This window comes from Silurus meridionalis, chromosome 9 (genome assembly GCF_014805685.1).
Source record: "Silurus meridionalis isolate SWU-2019-XX chromosome 9, ASM1480568v1, whole genome shotgun sequence".
Taxonomy (NCBI): Eukaryota; Metazoa; Chordata; class Actinopteri; order Siluriformes; family Siluridae; genus Silurus; species Silurus meridionalis.
This window is the reverse complement of record NC_060892.1, coordinates 18,506,927-18,520,101: the sequence shown is the minus strand read 5'-3', so window position 1 is coordinate 18,520,101 and position 13,175 is coordinate 18,506,927. Positions and strand designations below refer to the sequence as shown.

At 37.4% G+C, this 13,175-nt stretch overlaps 1 protein-coding gene across 8 annotated transcripts in view; it reads left to right on the top strand.

Moving 5' to 3' along the window:
* Positions 1 to 13,175, top strand: part of LOC124390986 (cAMP-specific 3',5'-cyclic phosphodiesterase 4D-like) — a 76,420-nt gene that overhangs the window by 51,166 nt on the left and 12,079 nt on the right. For 4 of the 8 annotated variants that reach the window (XM_046857162.1, XM_046857164.1, XM_046857163.1 and 1 more), the window contains 5 exons: positions 11,170 to 11,358; positions 11,626 to 11,667; positions 12,337 to 12,370; positions 12,453 to 12,526; positions 12,650 to 12,699. In XM_046857162.1, the coding sequence (XP_046713118.1) occupies positions 11,170 to 11,358; positions 11,626 to 11,667; positions 12,337 to 12,370; positions 12,453 to 12,526; positions 12,650 to 12,699 (389 nt within the window). Of the gene's footprint in view, positions 1 to 283; positions 1,101 to 11,169; positions 11,359 to 11,625; positions 11,668 to 12,336; positions 12,371 to 12,452; positions 12,527 to 12,649; positions 12,700 to 13,175 lie in introns of those variants that run through there. The other 4 variants (XM_046857166.1, XM_046857165.1, XM_046857160.1 and 1 more) reach the window with 3 other exon arrangements.

The window sequence follows — 13,175 nt, the reverse complement described above, 5'->3', positions numbered from 1 at the left end:
TCCAAGTTAAGCAGCCGGCCATGTCATAAACTAACTTTGTTGGAGCCGTTTGTTTAGGCTTGGTGTATAGTGTGTGTCTATGTGTGTGTGTTGTATTCTCTTTTCTACCCAGCAGTAGAAAAGAGAGGGTTTTTTTTCTTCTTCAAAGAGTAACACTGGAGACTTTCCAGGAAGGCTGGAGCCTCTCATCCTGTGGGTCCTCCCCCCTGTTTCAGTGCTGTGACCTCACTGTTCGACTGGCACTGGTTCAAGAACGCTAAAACACGTGCACACAGCCGCAAACAGACACACATGTACGCTATATCAGGCAGGGAGAGTTCAGCTGTCAGCCCAGGGAGTTGAGCTGCGAGAGGGAAAAGGCTAGGGTGGGTGGGGGGATCTTTGGAATAAGAACTGCAGAAGAAAGTCAGAGATAAAGAGGGGGACGCAGGAAATAGCATGAAAACGGAGTGAAGATCAAGAACGCTATGGACCCGCACAATAACACAGGAAGAGTGGTGGCAAGGAGGAAAACCAGTTTTTTTTTTTACTCTCCTTCTGCCTGAATTGTGTTAGATCTTTCTGTGAAGCTCTGCATGTCATGCTGCATATGTAAAGCAGTGGGCTGTGCTTGGGGCAAAATAGGCTTACTGCAGGAATCGCACAAAAAGCCGAATTTCAGGAAGAGAATGAAAAAACATGTGACATGCACAGCTAGGGACAGCAAGCACAGCTCGAGGGATTTAGGCTGGTTTTCTTGACGAGGGATGAATGCTGGAACCAAGAGAGACTTTCAGCGTCGTCAAGGCTTCTGGACTGACTCAAAGGGAGTCGATTACTCATGCGACTTTGGCTTCTTCGTTGGTGACTTGTCAGAGACGGGAACCATGTGCGGTTTCAAGAGGGCATGGGCACACGAAAGGAAAAGCTAAAAAGTGCAAACAGAGGACAAAAGCCCTAAGAAGTGCTAGAAAGCGAAAATCCAAGGGAACTATGAGTTTGCCGACCAATTGTGTCTTTCTCGCTCCTGCTGACCGGGCTTTCAAAGTCCGAAACGGAAACATCTATGGATCTCCATGCGCAGTCAACCGTCCAATCGACATCTTGCAGAAACGCAGGCGGTAAAAACCTAATTTCCTTTTTTTTTTGCAACCAAAGAAACCACAGGATAAAAAAATAATGCAATGCATGTGCAGTTCAACGCTGGTAATATCCTTTCACGGAATGTCAAACGTCGGCACCGCATGCTGTGCCGGTTCTGCTTTCTGTGAATGGTGTAATGTAGAAGCTGAGCGTTTAAGGGCACAAACTAAATGCTTTTACACACAGTGCAGCAGGTGATCACAGAAGCCAGACACCTTCTTTCCCGTTTTGTTTTTTTTACTCTGGACAAGTTGTGCCTGCGCGTTGTTGACTTCGGTATGACTGAAATGTGAAGAAAGGTCTGATTCTGTTTGACAATAAAGTACGAAATGCACCTAATAATTTTGGGCACAATATCTAAAGAAGCTTTCTTTATATAATTCTTAAAGATCTTTATAGGGTTTCACACCCATACATATGCATATATGTGTTTAATTATATTAATTACATTTCATAAATATGTTCTTGCTGTACATTATGAATATACTTTGTATAAGGTAATAAAGAAGCTAATAATTTAAGACCTCAGGGACAAGCAGGAAGTGAGACTTATCCTGCCATTTCTAACCAGATTTTACAACCTTGTGTTGTGTCTTCCTCTCCATAGAGTTAAAGTCCATCTGGTCTGCCGTTTTGGATATTTGGTCTGTTTGGTTTCTTTTGATCTCAGACCCTCGAGATTAGCATGGTCTCGATGAACAGATTTATTGATGTAGGCCAAATATTTCTGATGAATACCTGTAAAACTAAACATTATTATTTTTTTTTCCCCCAGTCTGCACCCCACACTCACACACTCTCCTTACAGTGTTTACTAAAAGAGGTGTAAAACCTAAGTTGGATGATAAGTGTGTTGTTCAGTAATCAGGTGTTTTTCTTAAAATAGCACTTTAGATTTGTGGCCCAAAAGCAAACCACAAAAAATTAGTTCCCCTGAAATAAATAAAACTAATATGTACTTTTAATTATGACCTCAATTCTCACATTTGATCATGCAGAAACCATTATATATTACATATTGTAGTTTGTCATGCAGTTTCAGAAGGAGAGACACTAGTGATTTGTGTGTGTGTGTGTGTGTGTGTGTGTGTGTGTGTGTGTATGTATGTATGTATGCATAGGTTTCTTATGAATACATTTGTGTCATTTCCTGTTGTTGAAGAAGACTGTGCCCAAGTTGTACAATATGACACTGAGAGGAGCCATTTGGGAACAGATTCCTTAAGAACTGATTGTACGTTTTCAATGGCAGGAAACGAATGGAACGAGCACCAGGAATTGTCTTTTTCATTTGCAGTCTGCGTCCGTCCTGATGGAATTTCTTCATTCATGTACATGTGCATTTTTTTTCTTTTTGCTGCAAACAAGGCCAAAGCTGTGTGCCAACTACCTATTGTACAAAGAGCCATCGACTGAAATTATGCAAGACTATCACAGCGTAATTTTCCATTTTAAATATCCAGATGTCTCATTGGAGTTTGTTTTGTACGTAATAGATAAAACATTATTTTTGATACTTGGACATTAGTCTCTTATCTCTTGCGCATCCAATGCTGCTCTGCTCGTTTATCTCTGATATGAGTGCAAACCGAACCGCTACTGACGTCAGTCCAAGAGCTGTGCATAGTGACACGGGCGTTTGTGGTCACAGCTTTTCTTACCGCCTTTCAAAAAAATAAGTGTGTGTGTGTGGTGTGTGTGTGTGTGTGTGTGTGTGTGTGTGTGTGTGTGTGTGTGTGTGTGCACTGAGTGAGTGTTATAGGCATTTTTTTGAATCTACCATTTCATGTAGTCCACCGGTCAAAGACTATGTTTGCCCTGAGTTTTACAGCTAAACTAACAAGAGGACGCTTATGCAAGGTGCAGATTCCTGCAAACGGTTTTCCTTTTTTTTTTGCACACCTTTACTTTTAAAAATCACAAAATGACAAGTCCTTAGTGACATTGGATTTTAAACCTACATAAACAGTTATAAAGGTTTATTCCAACAGTGCATCAGCTTTCATAATGACTTCTGTTATATCCATGTTACAATGCATTTTTATTACATTATACAATGTATTTGTATTTATATATATATATATATATATATATATATATATATATATATATATATATATATATATATATACAGTACAGACCAAAAGTTTGGACACACCTCATTCAAAGAGTTTTCTTTATTTTCATGACTATGAAAATTGTAGATTCACACTGAAGGCATCAAAACTATGAATTAACACATGTGGAATTATATATGGAATTATATACATAACAAAAAAGTGTGAAACAACTGAAAAATGTCATATTCTAGGCTCTTCAAAGTAGCCACCTTTTGCTTTGATTACTGCTTTGCACACTCTTGGCATTCTCTTGATGAGTTTCAAGAGGTAGTCACCTGAAATGGTCTTCCAACAGTCTTGAAGCAGTTTCCCGAGATGCTTGGCACTTGTTGGCCCTTTTGCCTTCACTCTGCGGTCCAGCTCACCCCTAAACCATCTCGATTGGGTTCAGGTCTGGTGACTGTGGAGGCCAGGTCATCTGGTGCAGCACCCCATCACTCTTTGACTCTTTGGTCAAATAGCCCTTGATGCCTTCAGTGTGACTCTACAATTTTCATAGTCATGAAAATAAAGAAAACTCTTTGAATGAGAAGCTGTGTCCAAACTTTTGGTCTGTACTGTATATATAAACCTTTTTTAGTTAAATGTAGGTCTCACATTATTTATAGTTACGAATACAACTTAAACAAATTATATAATATATAATATAATTTATATATGAAGAGTATATGCTTTCAGTTATAAAAAAAAAAATTAGGACAGATTAATGTATCTGTTTTTATCTGCAGTACATTTCGTAATGCATTGTATCCTTTGTTATAAAGTGTAATGCACTTGTATAAGTAGGTTTATTGTGAAAATGCATTGCATGATTTTAAATATTGTATCACATGCAAGGTTTTCCTGTCAAGTTACTAAAAAGATTCCATGTTGGAATTACGTTGTGGCTCATTCTAGACTAAGATACATATTAAGTATAATTAAGGCTTTTTTTAAGTACCCTAGCATACTCTTTCTATGTCAGCGTCACATTATGGAGGTGGTTAAATGAGATCATATTTGCCTTCAAACTATTTTTTTTATTATACAAATCTTTTTAAATCCTAAGACAACAGTAATGATAGGTTTATGTATGTTTCCAGTGACTTTAAAAAAGATTACATTTGGTTTTGAGGTTTGACCTTTTATTTAATCACCATTAAAGTATGTGTCAGAACAATACTGAGCTGCAAACTTTGTTTTCATGACATTTTAAGGATCAATCAGCCCAGCCTTTATAGACATTTTATGTAGGTTTGTTTATGTTAGTTGTTATAAAGAGGTTTTAGAGGTTTCATGTAGGTTTAGGTGCAATGCTCTTTAAGCAAACATCTGCATCCAACTTGCTTAATGAAATATACATAAAGATTCTATCATAACTTGTATGCTTTTGTTTTGCATTTATAACTGACACTAACTATATTTGGATGTGATCTGATAAGTTGGTGATATGACAATACAAGATTTTTTTTGGTCAGATGTCATGCCCTGCTTACTTTTTCTCTACCTTAGAAGCCATCAGGAGTCACCAATATAGCTTCAATGCACCTTTAATTTATTAAATTATTTTCTTAGAAGGTTTTTATTGATAAGCAGGCAAGCTAGCTACTGTGAACTATCTAATGTGTCAGGATTACTGAGAGGATGGTTTATAAATCATATTTTTAAAGTTGATTACTTTGCTGCTAAGGCAGGCTAGCTAGCTAATATACAATAGTCTTTATTTGTCACATATATATTACAGCACGGTGAAATTCATTCTTTGCTTATCCTAGCTTGTCAGAAGCTGGGGTCAGAGCGTAGGGTCGACCATGATACGGCGCCCCTGGAGCACAGAGGGTTAAGTGCCTTGCTCAGGGGCCCAAGGGTGGCAGCTTGGTGATACCGGGGCTTGAACCCCCAACCTTCCGAACAGTAACCCAAAACCTTAACCACTGAGCTACCACTCCCCTCCACCAAGCTAATATTTGCGTGTTTACACGATTACTGAGAGGATTTTTTAATCATATTTTTAAAATTGTATAATCTTTGCTGCTGATGCAATCCTGCTAGCGAAAATGACTAACCTGGCAGGATTTCAAAGTCGGAGTTTTCCTAAAGTAACACATTTGCTGATAATGCATACCAGCTAGCTAACCCAATTCCTGAGAAGACACATACATTTATGAGTGTTTATCATCTTTACTGGTAACCCTAACAAGATGACTAAAATAAACCTGTTGGTGTATTCAGAAAGTTGCTTTGAGTAAAATCATACGCCCACTCCAACGACATTTTACATTTCTAATTTCCTGTTACTCAATGATGGTCTTTATTGATATTAATGCTATCTCTAAACATATATATCAGACAACATAGAGCTACATAACAGAACGTAGAGATAAGGAATAAAGTCGTCTTAGTCACATAAAGTGCATCATTTGCAACCTGGTGCAAACAGTACAGACAAACGACAGTGCAAACAGACAACACAAAACAGTGTAGGACAGATACACAAAACACAAAATAGCACCACCAGTAAACCTACTGTACTGTATAATGTATTATACAGTACAATGCGCAAAAGGGAACTATATACATGAGTGTACTTGTAAATAAACACAGAAAATGTAAACACAATAGGTTGTGCAAAGTGGCAACAGCAGCAGTCAAGTAGATGTGCAAAACAGCATGTAAACAGTTATAATAAAATAATATAATATGGGTTGTGCCAAAGACATGGATGTGTGTGAATCGAAATGAGTATTGAGTGTGTGTGTTTGAGTTCAGGTTGTAACATTCTAGTAACACACAGTTGAGTGAGTGTGTGCGAGTGAGTTTCAGTACCAGTTCAGTTCTGTGTGGAGCCTGGTGGCATAAGGGAATGAACTGTTGCATAGCCTTGATGTGAGACCGAATGCTTCAAAACCTCTTTCCTGATGGTAGAGGGTTGTGTGGGGCCGTCCACAATGCAATTAGCTTTGCGGATGCAGCGTGTGATGTATATATGTCCGTGGTAGAGGAGAGATAGACTCCACTGATCTTCTCTGCTGTCCTCACTATACTCTTTAGGGTCTTGCTATCTGAGACTGTGCTAATACAATACTTGCTAATATGTTCACCTTTTCTTATAAGTGCTTCATTAAAAAGGGAAGTGGTAGAACCTGCTTCACCCCAGGTCCCAATCACTTGTTTATTGAAATGTGCTTATTAAACGCAAATCTGTAGGCCAAATCAAAGGCCAATCCCCTTTTCCTTCCACTCTTGACTCTTACCCCAGCCTGTGCATTAAGCCTTCATGGCAGGCACTTTGCTACTTAATTGCTTTTGCTCGACAAGTGATGCACGCTGTCCAATTGGGATCAATACTCTGTTCCAAATAAAGCCTGGATCTGCTGAGAGCTTAATCAGTCCCAGCAGTGGAGCTAGTGGAACCGGGAGAGAAGTTGCGCTCTGGACAAGTCCCTGTGTGCTTTTCATTTTGAAGAGCGCTACCCTCAATTATGTCACGCTCGGTGCAACAGCTTTCTCAGACCACCACTGGAGAACGTATTGATTGCGCCATCTTATCACTCCTTTCTTTATTCATGTAGCCGATACACAGCGGCTAATTATGACTTATCCCTTGGAGTGTAATTCATTCTGCCATCTTCAGATTTTTCCCATAGTAAGTCAACAAAATGAATTTGTTTTGATGAATATACACTAGAAAAGTCTAGCCGTCTTAGAGGCCCAAACCTGTTCCAGCATGACAGTGCTCCTGTGTATAAAGCAAGCACCATGATGGCATGGAGAAGAATTTCTTGCTAAACACTTACTAATGTTCTCATTGGACCATTATTTCTCTTAAGGTAGAATGAGCAAAGCCTTTACAGCCACACTTTAAAATGTAAGAGAAAGCCTTTTCAGATGACTTGAGGTTATTATAAGTGGGACGTTCAAAAAGCACTTGTGGTGTAAAGGCCAGGGGTCTTCAAGCCATTAATTCTACGGTGTAATAGTATGTACTGGAGGATCTAGCAGCAGCCCTAAAGTTATGAATGACATCATTTTGAGGAACACTTTGTGACCATGTCCTGTTTCAGCTGATTATAGTCCATCTTAAATATGTTTTGGTCACAGGCTAACTCTTGGATGTAGTACTTTTTGGTAGATTTTATAAACGTCTCAGTGCTTTGTTATACTTTGGATCAGATAGTTTATCATTGGTATCTGTAAATCATTTGCAATAAAAAAACATGATATGCTGGAACATATTATTTTGTTTAGAGTCTAAAAGGCAATTTTCTTTAAACTTCTAGCCATGACTCTGTTTTCTTATATTATATGCTTGTTGACACTTGTGCATTGTCTTGAATGTTATTAGTTAGTAACAAATACTGCTGTAGTAGTGCTCTTGAACATACTGAACATACCTCACCATACACCATACTTTAGACAGAATGTTGAGGAAAAACTAAAAACATATATAAAGAGTCATTAAAAACATCTTTTTGGTTAAAGAATCTTAGAAAACAATGGGCAGATTGGCTGCTAAATTACTCTTTTCAACCAATCAATATTGATGCTGTATGCAAATGCAAAATGTAAATTTTTTTATCCATGCAAATGTAATAATTTGTTTATTATTAATGAAACCATACTCAACACAGAGCATGAAGACAAAAAAATTCTTGTACATTTTTCTAAGTAATTATGCTGTTGTAATTTACGTAATTCACTGAGATTCAGGATGTTTTATTGTGTCTGTAAAGAGAGATGGCAGAGTGCGCCCCCTGTCTGTTTTCTTTATTTTACACAAGCAGTATTCGTCTTAGTAAGGAAAGGACGTCGTGAATAAACGCGTGTTGCTCTGAAGGCTTTAATTTTGCCTTTTTTTATATTTATTTATTTATTTATTTATTTATTTATTTATATTTTTTAATAAAAATGGTCAAACAGAAATGCGCGCTGCATTAATCGTGCATTAATAATATTAGTGCCGTTAAAATGAATTTACGGTAACACGTTAATTTTGACAGCCCTGATTAATATATTAATACAAAACGAACTTCAAATTTTGTTACCTAATGAATGTATCCAGGCTGCACATCCACCATATAGAACACAAGCAGAGAAAAGAAGATGATGATCGGGAAAGTCTCTGTACTCAGTCATGTTCACATCGCTGACTCCCTCTGTCTCATCCACGTTAACCCCATACTTTTTGTTGCCTTCAGTCTTGCTCATTGTTAGCTTTGTAAACTAGTCTACGTCTGTAGTGTGTGAGAGTCAGGAGATAATACACCAGTGATAGACTAAAAAAGCTACGCAATGACAAGAAATAGGTTGATGCCAGAAAAATCTACTTAAGTACAGTAATGAAGAATTTGTATTAAACGTATTAAACGACCCTCTTGAATGACCATTTAACAAGTCACCAAATAAAGCATTTACTTCTGCTAGCTGTCCAAAAATAAATGTGATTTGATTATAAGTAATGAATGGTACATGTTTTAGAAATGTGTATTAGAAAGACAGTCCAGAGCTTTCACAAAAGCTCATTTACACAAACCACCATGATAAAACCTGAGTCTACATTTTTCCCAGGACTAATAATGTTGAAGTCCTGCTCAAGTTCTCTTACTTTTGTTTTTCTAATTATTCTTTAATGCTATTTATGGCGTGTCGATTCTAGACTACAGGAATACAATTATACAATATGGTATATTTGTCTACACTAGGCTGCAAAAAAAAAAGCTTCACACACACATTTAACACAGGAAATATGTCTTCAGATGTGTGACTTCCTGTGATGTGAGGAAAAAAGCTAGACCTAACTAATAATTTTTGCTCTCTAATAGATGAAAAAATATTCATATTACAGTATCTGAAAATACAATTACAGTAAATGACAGTTATTACTGAAGCTTAAAGGTCTGAAGCACTATCCTACAGGCAAACTGTTTGTTTTTGATATTGTCTTAAATCAGGTCCTTAAATATCCATTAAAGCTTTGCCATTAGCAACCAAGATGCTAAGCATTTTGGTATTTTAGTATTCCGGGTTATTTTGTGTAGCTCTGTGGAATATAATCTTAGTGAAGTCCATTTCAGTTTCTGGATGTAACTCAACAAAAGTTCTCAAGCTGTGCTAATAGTCATGCAATTGCTTTGTATCTCTCTTTTGTTCCACATGTTTCATATCTGACTGGCTGCTTCTGCCTGCATGAGAAAAAAGTGCATACTGCAAGTGTATGTTTTATGTCCAGAGGAAGTCACTAAGAATATATAAAGATCAAAAGTATAATAATAATAATAATTTAGATTAAAACACTCATTGGTACTCTCTGGAAAAACATAACGTTTCAAGACATGATGCTGTGAAATATTATTCAGTCCACCAAAATAAATAAATAAAATATCTTCCCATTTAATTTCTGAGGTCCATAAGGCTTATGTAAGGAGCCATGATTGCTGGGTGTCATGGGAAGATAAATCTGTGGAAGTGTGCAAAAATATGTGGAAGTGCACTCCATGTAATTATCCAATAAGCCAGTCAAGTCGCAGCAGCATAATGAATATAATCAATTTATATACAGGACAAATGTTTTAGTTAATGTTCACATCAGTCATAAGAACGCGGGAAATGTGATCTCATCAATTTTGACAGTCATATAGTTGTTGCTGGCAGACAGGCTGATTTGAGCAAACTGCTGATCTCCTTTCATTTTTACACAAAGAATGGTATAAAAACTAGTCAGTGGCAAATCTGTGGGCTGTATCTTAATGTCTATGAAGAAGATCAGAGGAGAATAGCTGGGCTGGTTTGGTCATTTCAGAACACACTACATGTCAAACCTTGAGGTCATTTAAGAAGGTTCAAAGATGGACTGAGCACTGATGGGTAATCTATGGTTATTCTTGTGGATAAACCAAGTGTTTATAGAAGATGAGTACTTGTGTAGTGAATCAAGATTGCGATTGTTCTCACATTCATGTGAATTGAACTGCTACAAGACAAGGCATTGTTGTTTTTTATCTACTTCTCTCTAATATGCAACAGGATTAAAATAGAAGGTTATATTTGTGATGCAGCTGCATGCAGGGATGTATGTAAATTCAGGAGATGCTCTGCATTGCAAATACAATTGTAACCTGCATCACCTGAGTGACTATAAATAGCCTAAGCTTCTGTACAAGTTATTTATAGCCCTCCTGTCAGAGGGACCATGTGACTTTCACTGTTATTCCATGTGTCTTTTCACATCGCAAGGAGACACTGATCAACATTCCATCTAAATGCCATATTAGAATCCCCATGGAAGAGGAAAAGAAAGGTCCTCATAGAGACTTGATTGCAGGCCAGGAAGCTGCTTTGTCCCCTTTCAGTCGCCTGCTAAATTCTCCCTTGCACCTCAGTTGCCATTCACTTTCTTCAGGAATCAAGTGGCCTCATACAGATCATCACACTGATTAACCTCAGGCACCAGCAGTGGATCATACATGAGAGTTAAAGACACATTAGATGTGTGGTCTCATCATTAATGGAGAAGAAGCACAATGTGACTTTATAGCATTTAAATCAATTAGACTCAAAATGAATGGATTCAGTACATGTACAGTAAATAAAGTGTACAGTACGAACAAACGTACAGGTGTACAGATTCATCATGCTCTCCAACATGACCCATCCTGGTTTAAAAAGGCAGTGTTATGTAACAACAAAATAGGACAGCTATACAAATTCATCAATGTGTTTGTTGTGCAAGTCATTTAATGAATAATTATACTGCATAAAGTATAGAAAGTGAGATCCTAACTTTTCCAGCTAATATTTGACTTAATGTCTTAATAAGAATATTAACATCTTTTTAGTTCCTTAGTGCTAATGAAAGAACTTCTGTGAAGCCCATTATCCTAAATATCATGTGGATTTACTAAAAAATTCATGTTTGCAATAATATCTGGGGTTTTTGTCTCTGTTGCAGTTTTGATGTTGAAAATGGACCATCAGTGGGACGAGCGCTGGACTCCCAGGTCAGCCCGAGCTCCGGCCTGGTCCTGCAGGGTAACTTCCCCCACAGCCAGCGGCGCGAGTCTTTCTTGTACCGCTCCGATTCTGACTTTGACATCTCGCCAAAAGGCATGTCTCGAAATTCCTCAACTGCCAGTGAGCTGTGAGTATTAATACTCTGCTTAGTTCTTTGCTGATGATTTGCATTGCAATTTGAATTAGGTAACATATAGAAAATATAAAACAACACTCATATGTCAACAAATAGATATGACTGTTTTATTTTACAGTCGTTCAGTTGTCCTATTCGTCCTCCTTGTTGACATTATGTTTGACGCCCGTGTCTTTTTTTTTTTTTTTTTGCACAAACATCCAAGTGAGGTCATGAGACTTCTTTTGTTTTGTTTTGTTTTGTTTTTTTTTCCTCAAGGGAAGAGGGCTTGAAACAGTGGGAAGTCAGTTGCCTGCCTCGGTGAGATAAGCGTGTGGCAACTCTATTTTTCCTTTAACAAATTGTTTTAAAAAAACGTGTCTTCCCATCTACTGACATCCCCACCGGTCACCAAGACCCACTCACATGCTCCTTTTCCTCAACTCCGTATGTCCTAACCAAAAGTCAAGGATGTGTGACCTGAATTTATATGATGCATGCACCTTCACTCTGTCCTTGTTGTACAAAGAATAATTTCTATGTGCATGAACCACCGATGGAACAATACAAGCTTCAGTTTTCATGGCTGATATTCAGATATACCTAAGTTTATTTCAAACATACTGCTAGTTGTACAAATGATCATTGACTTACACTATACTATATTAATACCAGACCAACTAATGATGTACATTTACGTATAAAAAAATACTCATGTCTTGTAAACTGAAGTGTTTCAGATATCTCACTTTCACTTCACAGTTTGCTACCGTTCGGTCGGCCTCCTGTAATACTAAATTACTCATGTATAGAACATAAACTCGCACTGTCTGCATGAGGTTGACCTCAGCCAGACAATGTTCTGCATAATCTGTTACCCAAAACAGTATTAAGAACTGACTGCAAAAGATCTGGAACATACTCCAAAATTGGGCTTTGTTCTTATTTACTTTCCCAGAAATGTAAAAAAAATGTTTCCTCTTGTTTCAGACATGAGGACATGATTGTAACACCGTTTGCACAGGTTAGTGAAATTCTTTTCTGTTTCACTGCAGTGTATCACTGGTTTTAGAGCACATGTTACATATAGATGTTTCTCCACATAGGTCCTGGCAAGTTTGCGAACAGTGCGGAGCAACTTTGCCGCACTGACTCATCTGCAGGATCGGGGAAGTTGCAAGTAAGAGAAATTGTCTGGTTTACATTTGTCTGGTTTTATTTTATGATATATCCTTTTTCAGATGCCTACACAATCAAAGGCTTTTCATACATTCATACATCTTATTTCCTTTTTTTCCACCAGAAGGCCATCAGTGAGTAATCCTCCCACTGTGTGCAAGCAGGGTGTACCAGGTCAGTAGATACGCATGAAGTTCTAGATATAAAAGGAAACAGCATATTTTGAAAACAAGCCCACTAAGTTTGAGTAAACATATTGCACCGTAATTGACCGCAGTGAACTGCACAGCATACAAAAGTGAAAGAATCCTAGAGAGAAGATTGAGTACTGTCAGGTTTTTCACACCTCTGCTCTGTGTGTGAACCTAAAACACATGCACAACAAGAGCCATTAAATTCATTATATTTAATAAATAATAAATGACATCCATACGTATAATTTAAAGGGCTGCAAAGTATTATTTTCAAATACACTGCTTTAAATGCACACTAAATAAATAACTCAATATTCTCTTTAACAAGCATTGTAATTTAGAAGTAATAATGAAATCACAAACGAATGAATATAACTTTAAATCATCATTGAATTATAACCATTAATATGTTCAGATGCAGTCTCATTGTGAACTTAAATCACAAGACATGCTGAA